The following is a 20,150-nucleotide window of genomic DNA, read 5'->3' as shown; positions in this document are numbered from 1 at the left end:
CGTGTGTGTGTGTGTGTGTGTGTGTGTGTGTGTGGTGTGTGTGTGTGTGTGTGTGTGTTGCAGGCTACTTTAGATGATTATACCATCTGATACCTACAAAACCTCTTGCTGGGACAGAAAGCCTATACATCCCCTACCAAACAGAGACAAGCTGCATCAACTCATGTAATCATGGTCATGGCCCGTGTGCTTTTCTTGTTGCTCAGTTCTACTGGTAATAAACTGCAAAAGCCAACATATTTTTACGTGATGAGATTAAATATTTCAAGGAATTGCTGCATTATTATTTCATCAACATTTCTTCTTCCTACCATTTAAATTATGATAGGAAATACAATGCGAAAAATAAAATGTCAAGCGTTTCTGCAAAGAAAGATGTCATTTTTATTCAGCATTAGTATTTTCTTTACATTATTGTATTTACAATATGGGCACACATAACAGGAAGATGAATGCCATTTTTTTTAATCAAAAAAATTTGTTTAAATCAAAAAAAGCACAAGTTGAGACATCTAATATTCAGGAGGGAAGGGAAAAACAAAGAGACACAGACAGTAGAACACTACACACACACACACACACACCGAGAGAGTTAAAAGTGGACACATGGAATAAGTAAGTGCACTTTTGAAGAAAGTACAAAGAAAGTCTCTGAGCTGATGAAATACAAACGCCACAAGAACAGACACGAAACACATGGAAGAATTAAATGGGGGCTCATCTACGGGCTAAAACATTAATACTGAAATAATAAAACAATATCTCCTCACAAGTTTTTCCAGACTCTGTTCATAGCTTATGTAGCACCTGCAGACCCACAGCTGAACAGATGATGATGATAAAGGTGATGATGATGATGATGATGATGAGTATTCAAGTATAACAGTCAGTTTTCAGCTGGCCTGCGCTGGGCTGTGCAAGTCTAACTTTAGCTCACAGAGAAAGGAATCTTTTCTTAATTCTCCTACAGGATTTGTGAACATGTTGCTCGGATGTTAAGTCTTCAGTTATATCGTTTGTGTTCATTTATTTCACATGTTCTGTCCGTGCGCGAAGCTTTTAGTGAGTCGTCTCTTTGCTGTGATGTAGATGTGAAATTAAAAGTGGATATCTGGCTGCATTGCTAGAGCAAAGGGGATACGCAACATGCGGTGCTTTGGTAAACACTCCGACTGTTGAGCTCATGAGTTTTTTATGTCCAATGTCAACGGGCACCTGCCCTTCTGAAATGTCCATTAGCACGATACCGAATCCCCACAAACTCCTAAGATGCTCACTTGCCCTGTACTTCGATCTCCCCGACGGGGCGTTCCAAAAAAAAAAAAAAAGAGAATTTCGCTCCTGGGATCAGTTGACAGTATCATTTCTTGTAGAATTAAAGGGCTTCATCTTTGTTGTCGGAGCTACGTCACTTCTTTCCCTCTCCTCCTACCGTGTCCTGCATGCGGAATTGAAGGCAGCTTGCTGACTATGTATAAAAAGTAAATAAATGTGGCATGAACACATAAGATGGTGCAGAAGTTACAGAAGGCAACGGCCCCCGTTTTTATGTTGAAAGAACACACTTCTTTGCATACATTCAGTATGATGACATGACTTCAGTAAGTAGCAACGAGCCAATAGTTGTTTTAACATGACTTTCAGAGGGCTAAACATACTTCATCTGCCTTGTTTCATCCATACAGTCAGTCTAAAGCTGTAGTCGTGTAAAACACACACATCCATATTCACGCATACAGCATACACAAATATCGGCATTATAAAAGGCCACGGACAGAATGTGAATCAATCACAATCTAAAGTTAACACGGTCACAGAAAGTCTGCATAGTTTGTACATAATCCTCAACAGCTTAATTTGACAGAGAAGCATCAACTCCGACCGGATCTCATTAAAAACTAGTATTTGCAACACGTTAAGAAATTATCCACCAAATAAAAGGAATGATGTACAATGTCAAGTGTAGCACTAAAAATGGCAATCAACCAATGAATCTTTATTTATTAATAGGCAGACGAGGGGTGCAGAATCGAGATATGGGACTGACGAAGCAAGCGGTCATGAATCAATGATGCTCTGACTCATCCCTGATCACCTGACTGGATGATGTCAAGCACTTTTCTCATTTGGTGCTGCTTCTTCACGGTTTCTGCAGTTGTTATCATGAGTATATCTTTGCTTCCACCAAGGAGGTAATGCTAAAATGTTGGCAGGATGTCTCATAATTTAACGGACGGATTTAGATTCAATTTAGCAGAAAGATGGTGAATGATTTGGGTCAAAATTGTTGATCCTTTATGGTGAAGATTTTTCTGGGTCACTGACGTAGCTATTAACAGTATTGAGTCCATGTGGAGGGGCTGAAAGAAGAGCATTTATTCTGGATCTGTAATTCCAAGGAAAGACTGTGATTAAGGAGGCGTGGTCGTATCAGCGCCTCATTGGTATTGGCAGATATGAGTTACTTTTTAATCAGGCACCCGACATTTTCATCAGTCCAGTTTTGCGGTAAATAAATTCCATATGGGATTTTGTAATGTTTTTGAAAGAAACAAAAACTTCCATTTTTTACATTTCACAATATTTAGATGGGTTTTTCAGTTTATACAAAATTTTAATATCACATGAACTTGTTTCTGTGCAGATAATGATATTCATAAGACGTAACAGTGGTGAAACATGGGGAGCGGCAATCCTACCTGTTTTAGCCTGTTGGGAAGAACATTTATGAGAAGATTGCGATGGATAGTACATCAACGTTCCGCATACTTGTCACCTCACTGACGGAGGTATGAGGCGTCTGGTTGCACTTCTGGTTTAATGATAACATGATCACCTTTTTTTCACATTGATAAGCCAAACACTGCTCAGTTGAGTCATCATCCTCTACCGGAAAACGGTGTCAGTCAGGAGACAACAGGACTGTTGTACAGCTAAGAACAGTCACAGGTTGGCACTACCAAGTGAAAAATGGAAAAAAAAAATGGTGAAAATTCCCAACAGGACGATGAGTGGATACTGAGGGTAATGCAACGGCAGAGAGAGCACGAAGCTGCGCGTGCTTACACCGACTGCTGCTGCTGTCAGTTTTTGTTGGGTTCGCTTCACCGTGATAGAGATTTCCATGGTTCAGGTCTCAGAAGACATAACAGTTATTATCATCAGTTAAGAGGATAATTTTAAGGGATAAAAAAGCAGGTTTATTGTTGTTGAAGGAACGATATCATAACTGAAACTTGAAGCCATGTTTTCTAAAGGAATTAAGTGTCAAGAGCCATACACACGCAGGTGAAAGCCTCCATCCACCTGCATTTTACATTAAACACGTTATGATAATGTTCACCCTAGTTCACCGATATGAAGGCCACAATGTTTGTGCGCATCATCGTACAGTACATACACAACCACGCTAGCAAACCACTGATACACGAAATAAATTAAAGATAAAAAGGTCCATTATTAAAATGCATTTGTACAGTAATAAATAGATTTGTACTCTATTTACAGTTAAACGAGATGGTTGGGAAGCAGTTTAGCTGTTAAAAGGGTTAAATCCCAAAAAACTAATAAATTATCAGTTAATCTTCTTTTTTTTTTGCTTTGTTCCAAGAATTAGGGGTTGGCATTCGTGATTCCCCCTCTTCATCATCCTTCCACTGTTGGGAAGACAGGAAGACAACACAGATCATGCAGGAGAGAAGTTGTGCATGTAAAAGAAATGTCCTCCGGTGTGTCTTCTCAGTATTTCATCCTCACTGACTTTCCAATTTCGGTGTTGTACTGCTGCAGCTGCTGTTACTATTAGAGTTTCCGTTAAATTTGCCTCAGTGCACTTACATATACCCACACACACTCACACACACAGATTTAAAGCACCCGATGTCTTGCTCTGTCCCCATCGTGAATCCTCCGACAGCCTCTTGCTCACTCCGAGTAGCAGTTGCCTCTAAGAACAGCGTTTCCGTCAAGCGTTTAGATAAATGGAACCGAGCTGAGTCCTTGGGGCAACTTCCTCATCATCTCTCTTGGCCATTCAAATATTAATTCATCTTCTTCTCATTTTTCAAGGAACCATTGCGTTTGTGCTTACCGTTGGCCATGCTTTCGCTATGACAATGTCCGTTCACCATTTTAACATCATCAATGGTGACACCACTCCCTCTGCTCTGGTCCCCAAACTTTGCCCTTAGCAATCGTCCCAACCGCTGTAGCGCAAAGACGGTGAAAGCTAAGACAACCGCTACAGTGACTATCACATCCAGCAAAAAGTACTGGTAGGGAGACACCTCATATACAGCAGAGCGTAGGTGGTTGGCACCATTGTGACGGAGGAGGTAGCTGATCCAGTAGACGGCTCTGGTCACAGGATGGCCCGGCTGGTCTTTGTGAATGGTGGAGAGGAGGGTTGCTTGCTGGCGGTACCTGAGGTGAACAAGAAGAGAGAGAGGTTGGACACAAGGCAGAACGAGACAAGATAAACATTTGAACATGCTAAAGGTACAGACATAAAGCGCAGTATATTGAAGGATTTACACTTTAAATACTACAAGTCACAGTGTGGCGACTCCATTTACCATCATAAGACAGCATTGATCAATAATATTAATGTGGGCAAAATAGACCAAACACATCAATTTGAATGAATCATTTTGTCCACTACAGACACAAACAAGACTCATCCACCCGACACCGCACACATCCACCCACCACTGGTTACTTAGTACTCTGTTACAAGCCAACTACAGCATGCTAGGTGAAGGCGCTGCATGCATGGCAAGTGGGACAAGCTGTTAATGAGCGAGGAACAATGGTGGGGGAATAGGAAAACATAGAAGAAGAAGAGCTGGCAACATGGCAACAACTATGCCCATGGTTTTGGTGATGCTGCGTCTCAGGAGAGAAAGGCAAATTTTAGGAATATCCAGAAAGATGACATCTGTAGAAACAGCTGGTCTGTCATGCGAGTTGAAGATTGGGTTCATTTGAAATCAATGCTTCCATCTTATGTTGGGCACATTTACTCTTCAACGAAAAAAGTAGAGCAAATTTGTGCTTTACTTTTGTGTCTTTGCCAGTATTACTAAAAAGTATTAAAATTAGTATTTTATCATTGTTCGGGAAACCGGAGAGATAATTTATTTAAAAAAAAAGTGTAGAAAGGACTTTTGAAGTTCCATAAATTTAAATGTACCATGAATATCAATGTAGAGGTTTAAGAGTAGAACTCTAACCTTGCGTCTTTGATAACTGTGGCCAGGGCAGTGTAGAGGTCCTCCTCGGACATGGTCTTCCAGTGCAGCATGATGCCCATACCTTTGGCTGCCACGCGGGTCATGGTGTCATAGTGGTCTCCAAACAGGGGCACACCTACCACCGGCACACCGTGATACATGGCCTCGTAGATGCTGTTGAGACCGCCATGGCTTAGGAAAGCCCTGGTGTTGGCATGACCTAAGCGATTAGAGAGGGTCATTTTGCGTGTGGCCGTTGGTGTCGTGTTCGTTTGTTTGCTTGGTTAACTCTGCAGCAGATCAAACCTTAAATATTACATTAACTTTGCAACAAAACTCTCATTTATTGCCACCTGAAATGTGAAACCTGTGTCATTCAGTACAGATAATTGTAGGATGCTGTCCTGAGCCCGTTTTTCAAATCCTTTTCCGTTTTGGTCACTCACCAATGAAGCGCTTTCACTGATCAAATGCATTTCTATCATATCTACTGTATATAAATGTGTCAACGACTCCCTGCGCTGTTTCACGCTCCAAGTTATTTTTTCTCCTGCACTTAGGGAGGCATAATCTCCACAGACAGATGTTAGAAATGACACACATCTTCTATCAGTAACGACTGATAAAGGTTCATGTGAGCTTGCATTTCACTGAAGGCAGATTCTCCACAATCCACTGGGCTCAAAAAAAAAAATTTAATGAATAAATAAAACATTACCAATTTATTCCAGTGCCTACATGAAAGCTTTTTTGTTTAGCAAATTTGTGCTGTCAGACACTCTGGTGAAGACAGTTTGGCCAGCGGCTGTCCTCTCAGCTCAGCACAGCTTTTAGGGAGTCCTAAAATGGATTCTGTATCCTGGGGATTCAGTCATTTGACAGGCTGCAATGGGGGGTTGGGGCTTAAGTGGGCGCACTTTGTATCATGAGAAAAACTGAAGAGGGTGGGTGGGTGAAGTACTTAGGCCATGTGGTTCCATACCAGCATTCCCAAGAAAACGCATTATTTCTATCAAATCCAAAATGTCAGTGTACATGGATGAAGGGACTTGTCACGAGGCGAGTGTTACCTCGTCATGTTTACTACCCGTTATGAAAAGTTATGAATGAAACTTGGGATTGTCAAGTTGTGAGTGTTTTGAAATGTTGAGGACCGTTGACATCTAAACTGATTATTGCTAACAGTGCTTGATCGCTATGGTAACAAAAATAAGGTCAAGCAGCAGCAGCAGCCATCAGGCACGACAAAACCCAGGACGGACGCTCAGTAACAAACTAGACAGTTGAAGCGGTTTCTCTGTCCTGGGTGATGATGAGGTGATTCTCTTAAGTTCTTTGATACCTTTTATCACTCTGGTGTGAGATTTATGATTGTCGATGGACTATTTGGAACTAAGTGTAAAATATCCTAAAACGGATACTTTAGTAACAATCCAAATGTATAAACCGAAACCTCTCAACTTCTAGTCGAAACAGTTTTAATCTATATACTTGTTTGCACTGTTATTCTAATCTTATTTCCTCATTTCAAGTGATTTTCTATGACCAAAATCCCCGTCAGTCGGGGCAAGCAAGTGATGGCTCAATCATTCTTGAGTTTCAATAAAGGAAACGAAAATTTAACATGGAATAATGGTGTCCTAAAATCTATATCACCTCACATGCTGCGCAACAACATAGCCAAACATTCTCTTAATAATACGAAAACAAAAGAGCTCTAGATATCATGTGTGTGTTCTCTTTGTACTCACCTAATAAGTCATTCTGAGGCATCCAATCAACAAGCTTGGTGTTGTTGCCAAGGTTACTGGGAGGGACACCAGAGAATCTAAAAAAAAAAAAAGAGATTCAAAAAGAAAACTATATTCAGTACTGAAGCACTTTATCATTATTGTTTTGAAAAGCAATACAGTCACATTTCAAGTTAGCTCATTTGCATATAAACAAAGTTTGCTATTTGCACAGCAAAATTATTCTAATGTCTCATGACTGATGGAAAAAAATGTGTGCAATTTAAACTATGAGTTGATTTGAATTAACTTGTTGTTCAATTGTGCCTCTGGCAACTGGTTGCACTTCCTGGTGTTGCTAGTAGCAACCACTACTGACACGGTTCTAAATCCAGCACAGCTAAACAGGCATTGCACACATGCAGTATGTTAGAGGCCAGTCCTGAATATTACTTAATAAATATCTAACAGTTGTTATTTAAATGGCCAAGCTAACAATATATAAGCTCTCTGCCGCTAATGTGCTGCTACTACATAAAGCTATGGGAATCTGTGTGTGTACGATTTTGGCTCGAGTGTCTCAGTGTTGAGTTCGAAGTCATTTGGATAAACAATTCTCATTTTTGCTTCTGAACTATGCCCGTCTCTGCAGGCAGCCCAGGAGGCGGAGCTTTGTGATAGGGTCAGCTGAGATTAAAGTCAGGATGCCTTGATGCTTCATGACATCACACCGTCTGTGACAGAGAACGAACTGCTAATGCTAGTGACTGCAGAGCTTCCATACCAACATGTTTTCATCCTTGACTTTTTTTTTCCTCCTGGTTGTGCATGAACATATTGTTGTATTTTCATATATTTGTCAAAATTTCTTCCTGGTGTGAGGGACAATTTACAGTAAAGTGACAGCAGCAGTCCCTTCTTTTTTTCCCCACCAAGTTTCCTTGTGCCGCTGTTGCAGGATGCGCTCACTCATGGAGAATTGCTGTGTGTAAATTCATTAAAGAAGTGAGGCACCAGACCCGCTCTACTTGGAAGGTGTCATGTGATAACTTTTGTTGTGATTTGGCGACATACAAAAAAAATTGACTTGATTTTTTTTTTTACCGCAGCAGGTTTCTACAACATCATGAGTCTACTTTATACTTCAATACAAGTATAAACCACAAAAGCTTCACTCTGCCTTGACTTGACTATGTATTGAATACGTACTGTCAGGGACAATTTGTGAACTGATACGACTCGATTAAAGTGAAACAACAAAGGGGAACTCAAACATCCGATCTCATCTGCCATTACAAAAACTAAAAGTCAACAGGGTGTTCCCGCCTGATTTCTGTGTCCTCAATATTGTGGTCGTGTGCGTTGGTTGATATCCGCGGTCATATGTGTGCATGCACACACCCCATATGTGTGCTTTGTTACATCCCTTCATCTCTCTTTCCCTCCCTAACTCAGACTCTTTCATCTCTCTTTCTCTCCTCAACAAAGCTCTAATTCACTGTCCCACCAATCAAAGCCGACATTCATGCAGCCAATTATCAATGACGCGATTCTTTCGGCTTGATAACTCCCCGTCTCATCCTTTTCCATTTTCTCATTTGGGAAGCCAAATTATATTAAATAACACTAAAAATTACCATGGCGTCAAGATACTTAATGAAGAAGTTTTAAAGGTCTGCGTCAAGTCTCTCTGATATGCGACTCCAATTTCAGCTCGTGTCTTTTGTCCCGACTTCACTACATACATACAGCATCAACAACAACATCAAACAGCAAACACACTCAAACAGAAAACCGATGAAGGCAATGAGTCTCTGGAAAGTTAGAGCATTTTATTATTTCTGGTTTGAAAAAAACGAGGAAGTCTTTTTTGATTTTCCGAATTCTGTATCAAAAGCAAATGAGCAAAAATGAAAGTAAATAATGCTCTCGTGTAGGAGGCACGGTGGTGCAGTGGTTAGCACTGTCGCCTCACAGCAAGAAGGGAAACTGGATGGATACACTCGTGTATGATTCTTTGTTTAGAGTTCAAGCTAAACATTCCATCTAATATCAGGGCCTGCAAATGTATTGTGAAGTCTTGTGAAAACACCTTTGTTTGGTTGAGATTCCCACAAAAATCACACCATGGGTTTTTGGCAATGAAAACAATTGCATTTTTTAATTTCTACAGCGTTACACAGCAGAATTGCTCTATCTGTCTCGCTGTAATTATCTTTATACTTTATGATTGGAATCCTTAATTATACAAGCATGGTGAGAGGATCAGTCAGCTCTTACGTTAAAATCAGAACACTGTTTGAAAGTCATTATTACAGCTGTTAGGTGCATGTTAGCTAATTCAGGCTCCGATTGTTTTGACCTATATGTCAACTTTCAGTTACGAACAAACAAAAGTCAATTTACATAATTTTTTGACAGTTTTTTCTTTGTTTTAGCTGAAAATCATATTATTCTCCAACTCCAGTTTTAATCTTGGTAAGAAACAAATGCAAAATATCAGACGCACTCTAAAATCAAGACTTGTATGAGATGAGTCATGTTGATGTGGAAAAAATCTAAGTGTAATTATTATTATTATTATTCTATGTAGATTACTTGGAGAGTAACAAAGATTTTTATCAAATATTCCTCATCGGATCAAAAACTTGTAACACATCTGACAAAGTACAAGGACAAACACCATGGCACTCATCAAAATTCTTGACCAAAGCAGCATTTATGATCTGAAAATCAACAAAAGTAAAAACACCATATAATTTTAAAAAACTGGGACTGTGCAGGCACAGGAACAATCAGTGTGAGGTGACTCACTTTCAGCGATGACATCACTGTGCAAGTGTTTGTACAATTGAGGATCTTATGCACAGGCCACTAACCTCTGCACACAGGCACACGCTCAAATATTAACCCAGCAAAATTATGCACTTGGAAAAGAGAAGAGTCACATGGATGTTGTGGTTATGAGTTGGCCCTAAAACATTTCATCATATTTACTTCAAAATAGGGGCCTCATCTGTGCTAAAATGTGGTCTATGTTAAAGAATGTTTTCTGACAGGGATCTTTGCTTTTTTTTTTCTCTCCCTCTTTTGCATAACCCAACATGGCTGAAGTGTTGAGTTTGGGCTGCTCTGGAGGCCGCTGTGTGGCCGCACTGCAGTTGAGTTAAAGTAAGGACGGACTCAATGACCCCCAGGAGAAAACACTGGGCTAAATAATAACAACATGAATTTCAAGAGTCCAAGATGATTCCAGCCACAGCAGGTCCTCTTCAGGCAAATAATACACCACAGATAAAAAGATTCATATACAGATCAAAGGTCAACAGCCAACCGCCTCCTCGTGATGTCACTGTATGCAACCTAGGCGTGGACAGTGATGCCACTGACCTTTGATCGATATAAGCGCCCTTCTGTCAGTCACATGTTACTTCCCTGAAGAAGCCCTAGCGCTGGTTGGAATGTTGTTGATCCAGCGTGTGAACATCATTCTGTCCCTCTTAGATAAAGACCAACAACATCCAATCTCATCTTGGGTGATCGAAACATTTCACGTTACTTTTTACAGAAACGGTTTGAACCGTTCAATTCAATCTTATTGCATTTATCAATATTCACAACATTAGAGGGACTAGGCTACTTCTTGTTTCACATTTTAGCTGAAGGAAGAAAGAATAAGAATTTGCAGGCTCCAGCAAACCCATCACTGACACGTCTTCTCCCCCACTAGCACTAAACCTTGAATGGACGCTAATACAACATCTATTTAAAAGCACAGCAAAGACTTTTTCTTTGTGAATTGAAAAATTTAGAGTCAGCCATCCTACCCTCACTAGTTACCTCCCCCCACAACCGAGCGGAAAAAGTGAATTTGTGGGTGAACTTTTAGTCACGACAGGATAGCGATTACACAAAATAATTGATTTTGTCAACAAATTATCTACTTATACTGCGATAAGGGTGAAGGTTTAGCAGGTTCATAAGTACGATGTTAAAGTATTACTGTTCTGCCTCTTTATCAGTTCTTTTTACTGCTTCCCTTTTCCTCAGTGTTCCTGCTCAGGTCATAGTCAGTGGATGAGTGAGGGTAAATGATTCCATCAGAATGGATTTCAGTCCCACCAATCTCTCTGCTCATTAGGAGCATAAAAATCATAGATAAACCTGGAGAGGTCTCCCTGTTACTGATTCATTACCACACAGACGTATCGGTATTCAAACATTTACTCACACTGGCAGACACACACAGATACTGCACCAGCCCTGCAACTGTCACCAGTGTTGTTTTACTGTCATCAAGTGTCATACTGTCAGATATCTAGGGAGTAAATGACCCTTCAGTAGACACGGGTGTTTATCAGTTCCGGTCTGTGCAGCATTGAGAGGAAAATAAAATCTGGGTGTACGCGATAATTTGCAGCCCGCTTTCGGCGCTTTGAATCTCAGACCTACAGTTGATAAGCGTTCCAAGCTCCACTCTCTACATGCAGGCAATGAAAGCTTGCTTCTTCCGCAGCTAACTTAGTCCAGCCCGTGAGCTCCAACATCGTTCAGTTGGTGTCACGTTTGAAAAACAGCCTTTAGCAATAAATAAATAAATATAATCAATAAATAAAATCTTTCTATCAAATTCGAGGCCATTTTGATTAGTTTCCATAAAGACATTGTTAGCATGTTTCTTAAAGCTCAGGACTTGCAATTTAATGCTGAATCATCACCTGCATGACCTCAGTTAACCCCCCTGATCTGAGTGGGAGGTGAAAGAAAGGAAGTTGGCCTAAAAAAAGCAGATGATAAAAGAATATTTTATGATGCGTCAGTTGAAATCTTTTATGGGTGTTGAAATTATAAAACACAACACTTGACTTACATACATTATCACATGTAGGGAATCCAGATAGGGCTGTAAATATTGAACTTCTGTTCACATCTGCCACAGTTAACGGCTGTTTCACAAGAGAGGAGACAGTTTACCTCCAGACGACACGCTGAGGCAGCCTGGCAAGGGCTCCTGCCAGTTTGTAGGCAATGTCATGGGAAAGGTACTTGACCCCAGCGCCAAACGACACGACAATGAAACCGTGCTCTGCCGTATCATTAACCCAAGCCTCAAAATCCTGTGGGAAAAGAGAGAAGCAAACATAAAGTTTGATCTGTTAAATGTACTCATAATTGTGTCATCCGTCGTGTTTCTTTCATAGCAGCTTCACTCGTGTGTTGCAACGTTGATCTCGTGAATGCAATTTAATCACTGAGCTCCCTTTACATTTGATTTTAAAACACAAAAATGACAATGCCTGACATAAATAAACACAAAAATGTTTTCATTTCAGCTTTGCACACCGTTTTTGCACGTCTTTCATGCATTATGATCGCGACCGAAGTTTACGGTACAGACAGAAGGGAGATCCTTTCACACAAGCAGAATGATTTACTGGTTCACTGATACATGTATGGTGATGTCATATTTACTGTTTACCGACTGACTTACAGACACACTGATTTAAATGTATTTGTTGAATAAATATCCAATTGTGTAAACAATTGATTAAAAGGTTGATAAGAGTTCCAGGATTATGAGTCACTTGAGAAGGGCAGCACCTTACTGTGGTTATATCCGCTGACTACATGAACTCTTGAGACTGATTTTAAATCCTCAAATTTGAACTTTTGTCATTTTGTGTTTTGTTGTCAGTTTTGTTTTTGTTTGTTAGCAGCTTTCAAAGCAGAATTTCACTCTTAATGAGACAACAATTTACAATATATATATATAGTTCTCCCTGTGATAATAATGATTTAGATGTTGATGTGAACATCCCCAATAGCAAAAAGCGAATTATAGAGCTCCTAGAAAGTTATAGTAGGAAATTCTGAATCGAGGATTACGGAGCCTAACACAAAAGATGATGTGTAACAGATATCCCACCCCTCCCCTCCTCCACAAAAACAAACAATTGCCTGTGAAACCATGAAAACATATCTGGCCAATGACGTATAAGTGCACAATGAAATGGACTCACAACTATTTAGAAACCGTGAAGAGGCAAATTCAGACAGAAACAACAGGCTACTTGACTTGTCCGACCACAACAAATACCAAAAACACATAATCAGAAGTCTCACACTAGTGGTCGTGCTGATTTAGCAAATGTCAGACATGATGAATCACAGCACAACACTGATGGAGTGGTAAAATAGGTTTGTATTGTGAAGATTAAACCATATGTAGTACAGGTACAGGTGAAGTATAATGGTGGGAAAAGGTCATTTTACGCCTTATTTTTTGGGCAAAGTCACCAATTTATTTTTTTATTTTTTTTAATGTGTAATACAGTTCTTATGAAACGCACACAGACAGGAGCCTGGTCTTGTTGGCCTGAAATATCTACCTGGAGGTGTTGCCAAGATGGCTGCAGAGTGTTGAGACTTGTCTTAAAAGGACTGGTCTGGGAGGCCTGTGTTACTCATAAATCACTTCCAACTGACCTGAGGTAATAAAGAGTAGTGGTAACATTTGAAAAATGTGAAAATAGGTTAAGTGGCTATCCTCTTTCTCCTCCCAAGAGTCTGTTCCTGGGACAAAAACCCTGAGGTTTTAGAACAAGAGTTATCCACGCTGATGGGTAAAGTAGCTTCTTCGAGTGAGTTACAGTGACACAGCTCATTAAACATAATTTTACATGTGTTTGACTGATGATGGTAAAGCCGCCACACAGGGGCTGGACAGAGTCAGTAGTTCTGGGCCCTGGTCTGGTGGGGACCTCCCAAAAATCCCCCTCTAACCTTTAAATAATCTTCTAGAAAACTTGGTCAAAAATGCACTGGAAGCAATCTTGTCCCCTTGCACAACTGAGACATGCAGCAGCTCTGGGAGGCACTAGCATTGTATGCTATTATTTGAGAAGGTTAAACAAGGCTGCGTCGAGGGACTGCAGGTGAAGAGTGATCAGGGAGAGGCCATGTTGAAGTGAGACAGAGGACAACGATGTGGAAGGAGGTAAATGGTCCAGCTGCGGCAGCTAAGACCAGCCCTGGCACGGCGCAAACACAGGGGCACACTAGGCTCTGTGTCCCAGCAGTGCAGCCCTTACTGTCCCTACAAGGCCGCCTCAGTGACCCCATAAAAAGAGTTGCAGTGTCCTCAGAGCTCTGCCTAGAACAATAACCTCGTTCTCCCTGCACTTCCATTCTATCTCCCTCCACACATCACGGCACAATGCTCCCTATTGGCTGAAGTAGCATTCCAAAACCCCCCGCAGTAGATACCAACAGCCTGCGCTCTCGTTGTCCGAACTCTGGACTAACCCCCATCACAATCCGCCTCTGCTCTCCATGACTCCCCTCCCTCTCAGCGCAAAATCTACCATGTCCATTCTGCCCAAAGCATCCTCACATCCTCACCCAAGCATTGCCTATAAAAGCTTGCTTTGTAGCAGGATGTGATAATTAGAGATACCAATTGATGGGAGGGACAATGGGGGCAAGCAACGACACACAAAATACAGAAACAGTCAGACTGTGGAGAGAGTTAAGACATTTTCACACCTCACTTTTTCCCCTTGACTCATTTTCACACTGAGAAAAATCCAAGACAACCAAAATGCGTTACTACAAAAGCTTTGAGAATGTTTTCTCTGTATATCGGTCGGACATGTCAAGCACGAGCACAAGACGGTAAATACCAATATAATAAATACAGGAGGAAGGGCCCAGGATTATTTGCGCTAATTTTTTCTACTACACACATAGTTTCTAGTTAGATCATAGTTTGATCTGCTGGGTTTGAACAAACAAAACACACCCTGTTGGAGGAACCACTTAGATCAAACTGTCAGAGTTCACTCTGTTTTATTAAGTGAAACAAGCTGTGGCTTGGTTTTAACCATCAGCTTCAAATGAAATGAGAGATAAGCGCTAACACATCTTTTTATTCCAAAACAAATTCTTCGGCTGAATAACTGAAGCCTGTCACAGAGAAACAGCTGACTAGATTAAACAAAATCAGTTTATGTAAATGTTCAACCTCTTTGGGAGTCAACAGACAACCACTGATAAGGGGCAAAGCACAAAAAAAGACGTCGATGTGTGAGTGCACTTTTCTACTCGCGAATTAGGATAAAATATAATTACAAATGGGATAATTCTCCCCAGGTTTGTACTGTATGCCATACTAAAGGTCAGTAGGAAATACTGACCTGCCACCCTGCCTTCTAAACCAGTGACATCTGTGGTCTACATGTGAATACAGTTGTGATTTTCACATTTTTAGGGCTCATTTATGCTCAGCATTAGATTTACACATCCACACAGACAAAGCCTTCTGGCTCCCCTTCAACAATATTTGCGCAAATTTCCTAAAAGCTTATGGATACGTTCTTAAGGGAAATTAAAAAAAATCATAAAATAAAGGAGAGGTAGCATGAGTTGGTACAGTATAGGACATATTTCTTACCTTGCCAGCATACAGCTGAAACTAAACTGTTAGGAGGAGATGGGTGTGACTTCTCAACTGCTCCCTAGTGGTAACATCCACGCCAATGTAACAGTTATACAGAGCCATGACGGCAATCTTGGTTATATAGTCGGGAACGGACGTATTTACTGTAGAACGTGGGAGCATTATTGAGGCTTTAGTCAGAGGTACATGATGTCTTCCAGTATACGCGACCGCTTCGTGTGCTCATGTGTGTCAGCAGGTGTCAGTACTGACCTGGGGCAGTGGGTTTGGGGGCTTGGTGAGGATGCCTCCTATATACACCACATGTGGGAGGGTGGGCCTGGGGAACTCCAGAGCCATGTCAGTGCAAAGCATCCACAGCCGGCTGCCCTGCACCAAGTCTGCCATGGCCACTTGAGGCTTCACTCCATATTTCTTCATTATCCGGTCATACTTGGGTAATGCAATATAATGAACTCCAAATCGCTGCACCAGGTAAACTGCAGTGTTGGTGATCCTCTGGACCAAAGACATGCGATCTGTCAGCAATGAGTTGAATTCGGGCACATATGAAAGTGGGGCAGGGGCACCCACTTCAGCAGGGTACCACAGACCTGTGCTGAACACTGCGTATTTCACACCCAGGATATGAGCGATCACAAAACCGCACATTTCATTGGGGTCGACCAGTAACAGGTCAAACTTGGCCTGCTTGAGGCGGGTCATTACCTCCACACTGCCAACTACAGCATCACAGTTCTGAGAATAGTGGTCGAGAATATCAAACAGTTCCAGAAACGTCAGGCGGCCTGAGAAGATGTTGCTGACTTTGGACTGGAGGAAGTTGTCAGCCGTGCTGCTGTTAAAGATCCCTGGGTACCGCTGTAAGTGGTAGTGAGGGGAGGGGGGCACCTCACGACCTTCTGAAACTAGAAAATGGGTCTCATGGCCCTCCTGATGTAGAGCTATGGCCAACGTCTTGAAGATATAGAGGTGGGATTCAAACATGATAGGTGGGACCACGATGACTTTAGCAGCCCATGATGAACCGGGACTCCAGGTCAGGAGGCCGAGGAGGAGTAGTAGTGAGGAGGGGAGGAGCATGGCTGAAATGATGAAGACAGGAGCACGGTTAATGCTGCAGACAGTTACAACATGCATACATTATACATTTAACCCTGAGATATACGACTAGGACATTTTCAAGGATGAGCTAAACATAGCAGAAAAGAAAAGGAAAAAAAAGAAAATGTTTTTAGCCTGTACTGCACTTCCAGGGGTGGGACAGTTTCTTGACTAAACAAATTTGAAAAAGGTTCTTCTGACAATAGCAATAATAAGAAATATTTTCTCTCTTTTTTTGTCTGTCTTGTCCGCCGTTAACCTGGCCCACAAAATCACTTCCAGGACAGTGATCTTGCCTTCAAAATAAAATCAGCAATAATTTATTATTACTATTGTGCTTTTGAGCTGTGTTGGAAGTCTTTTTCTGAAAAATTCTGACCAGAAGCCAGTCTGTTACTCAGCGGATATTGGCGCTGGTTAATATCACCCGTAAGCCCTGTGTGTAACATTTTATCTTTGTTATCTTTATTACTTTATTACTGCTTCATATTTATAGTACAGAGTCTATCTGAGTGCTAACATTTTGATGTAATCATCTTGCTTGTCTATCAAATATAAGTTTTCCTTTCTTCCACTGCATTTTGATTGCAGGCCTTCCTTCACCTCTTCGTCCCTCTGTGCAGCCGTCACTGCCTCGGCGTGGGTAGCACCAGCGTCATTCTAAACCTCCCTCCTCTCTATTCACAAACACAGGCACAAAGAGGCATTATCATACCACCATACTATAGCCTGGGTCTTATGTACCAACTCTCACTACTTCTCACTTGGATTAATCATCAACAGCTGAGACCTCATGATGAAGTCCCATATACTTTCATGCTCTTTGACATGTACAGTGGCTACCATGTGATCCTCCTCCACAGGAAGGGACGCCTTGAGAAATGCACTGATCTTTAGAGGGAAAAAATGTATGAATGACACTGGTGGCTTTGCAACTCACAGAGCATTTTATCTGCAGGGCTGCTGACAGGCCGTAAGAATCAATCACTCCAGACAAGTACAGGAGCTTCCGCAAAAGTCCGCTTTAAAGTAGTTTTGACAACTTTGCTGCGCTCAGAGCCAGAGCAGGGAGCTTGGTAGCAGTGAACAGAGAGGATCTGACTGCTCTGTGTCATGCTGTCTTCCACTCCCATCATGAATTCAGTTAATTGAAGACGGCGAACATTGCAGCTTGCCATGTTGTTGTCCAGCGATTGAGATCATCAACATTTAGGGTGCAGCCCCAGTAGATACAACTTTTAAATACAGTCAACACAGCAGAGGGTAACATCTGTAAAAGCCCATTGCTCATTGATGTTGCTCCATTATAAACAGTAAGCAAAGATGAAGAAACTAATCTCCATTTGCTGTATTAATATCGACGATCTGACTGATAGCAATAGAATTTAAAAATCACCAATATCTGCTGATACAGATGACACAGCGATATCATCGTGCACCCAGAATTTTAATTTATAATTCATGCTATCACTTGTCTTTAAATTTCTGTCGAAAGGTTCGAAAACCACAGCGGTGAGACCAGACGGACGGATAAGAGATAGATTCCTGATTTGTCCATCTGAAAATGTCTTTAAAATTTCAAAATGTTGTGAAGCTGTTTGAATGATGAATCCAAGATTTACTTCACCACAAAAACATAATCTATGCTCGTGCTCACGTCACCCATCGTCTCAATCTCAGGACCTGCTGCTGAAACGGGACTGGTGCAGCAACAACGCCCATGGGACACAGACACAAGCGCGCCATCACGTCTCTCTCTACCTGTCTATATCTCTGGCTACACCATAAACTCTCCAGGGACAGAAAATCCGCGTATGATGCAGTGGTGCCCTGTTGCTTCCCTTTGTGCTGCCTCACATAATCACACATGACCTTCGGTGGTCACGTTTTGCAATAAAAACAGGACAAGTCACAAGTTTAACACCCAAAACTGCCTTTTCTATGCGAGGACATTACATTTCATACCACATTGCAAAAACCTGAAATTAGAAAAAATATGAAAATGGGATTCTTAACTTTCAACCTGTCCTTCAAACACGACACCTCTCTTTACATTTTCCTCTCATGAGCAATATCTTTTGTTGTCATGCTTGCGTATGAATCTATATCAAATAGCACGGCCTACATTGTTTCTCCCAATGGCATCTAAACAGGCTTACACCCACCACCTGCTTGTCCACACACAGCTGGTGGGAGGAAATATCAAGGTAGCCACCATTTTACCACGCATTGTCCCGGGGATATCGTTACAAACACTTCTCAGCTCAGACTGTTGACAGTAACTATAGTAACTATAGTAACCAGCAACCGTCTACCGAGGATTGTGATGCGTCATGACTTGAATTACTAAGAATGGAGTCTGGTTACCCTGCGCGCAGGTGAGCTGAGGAAACAATCTGGATGAAGAGAATTCAAGGATAGGAAATGTAGAACAACAGAAAAGTGATCTCATTGATGGAGATAAGAGGAGGAAATGGACTTAAATATGAAGAAGTTGTAAAAGATCTCTTTGTTCCTGTTAGTTGAGGGGTGTGTGACGTCACAAAATCCTCCCTGACCCTCCCTCCTTCTTCTCACTTTGATCTCATGGCTCTGACTTTCTAATTACCGCATGCCAACGTCCCTTGAATTGCTCACTGTTTGAGGGGCAGGTCACAGGGTCTCTGACATCATAAACCTCCACGAATGCTTTGACAACCGCATACACATGAAGACAACATCAAAGCCATCAAAGAATCTTGTCTGTTATCTCAGTTTGTCATCTCAATGGCTGTCTTCCTCAGAACCCAAACTCTGCAGGCCGAGTTTGACCTCCATCGAACAAGCGAATGTTTGGCTAACTGAGTAAAAGCAAGATATTTTTTGCATTCATCATAAGAGGATGGTGCATCCCGATGATCAGCGAGCGAAAGCAGAGATATATCAGCGCAATAACGTCAGACGGGTGACAAGTTAAAGAAGGAAAAAGGTGTTAAACCATCATGAGCTGTCACGACGCCGTCAATACGCACTTGTCCAAACACTATAACTTATATACTTGATCTCATCTGAAAATATGGTTCCTTTTGCTTTGTCCAGCTCAGATACCAAGAGAATATCATACACCAACACCCTGTAACTGTGGCAACAGAGGCTAAGAACATGCAGTATTTGTTTCATTGAAGTAAGATGATATGGTCCTGGCTGCACTGTGGTAAATTATTAGCAAAATGAATAACTAAATTAACAAGGTCCTTGCTATGGTTCCTGCCCTGTGTACTTTGGTGTGTGCACTAATACATATGAAATACTCCTTTATAAATAGCAAAGCCACGTATTTAAACTGAGATCATGCAAGAGCGGATCAATCCTAGAACACAATTGGTGATGTTTGTCCAACTTCCCCTTCGGCTGCAGAACGCTGTAATTAGGACTGCGACTAGACGGTGATAATCACTCTCTAATTCTACAATCTAGCCTAACATGTTTTTCTTTTCTGATTTAGCACAGCAGGAGCAGAGGCTTTACTACTGCCTCAGTGGGGGGTCATTAGCTCCATGCCCCCTGTCGAGAGGGGGGAGCTGCTACTTCTATGAACTCATATCGAGCCAAAGACGAATCAGCCATAGGTGTTAATGTTGCCTCACA

The 20,150-nt window shown here is 41.4% G+C and overlaps 1 protein-coding gene across 3 annotated transcripts in view; it reads right to left on the bottom strand.

Annotated features, from left to right (window-relative positions):
- Nucleotides 1-370: 370 nt before the first annotated feature.
- Nucleotides 371-20,150, bottom strand: part of ugt8 (UDP glycosyltransferase 8) — a 47,403-nt gene continuing 27,623 nt past the window's right edge. For 2 of the 3 annotated variants that reach the window (XM_086211546.1, XM_086211545.1), the window contains exons 2-6: nucleotides 15,672-16,504; nucleotides 11,936-12,078; nucleotides 6,983-7,059; nucleotides 5,232-5,451; nucleotides 371-4,422 (exon numbers count right to left, since the gene is read on the bottom strand). In XM_086211546.1, the coding sequence (XP_086067672.1) occupies nucleotides 4,041-4,422; nucleotides 5,232-5,451; nucleotides 6,983-7,059; nucleotides 11,936-12,078; nucleotides 15,672-16,502 (1,653 nt within the window). In that variant the 5' untranslated portion in view covers nucleotides 16,503-16,504 and the 3' untranslated portion in view covers nucleotides 371-4,040. Of the gene's footprint in view, nucleotides 4,423-5,231; nucleotides 5,452-6,982; nucleotides 7,060-11,935; nucleotides 12,079-15,671; nucleotides 16,505-17,126; nucleotides 17,202-20,150 lie in introns of those variants that run through there. The other variant, XM_086211547.1, reaches the window with a different exon arrangement.

Source organism: Aulostomus chinensis, chromosome 8, assembly GCF_037954235.1.
Source record: "Aulostomus chinensis isolate RoL2024-O1b breed Wild chromosome 8, RoL_Achi_v1.0, whole genome shotgun sequence".
Lineage (NCBI taxonomy): Eukaryota > Metazoa > Chordata > Actinopteri > Syngnathiformes > Aulostomidae > Aulostomus > Aulostomus chinensis.
The sequence above is the reverse complement of the archived record's forward strand: the minus strand, read 5'-3'. Positions and strand labels throughout refer to the sequence as shown.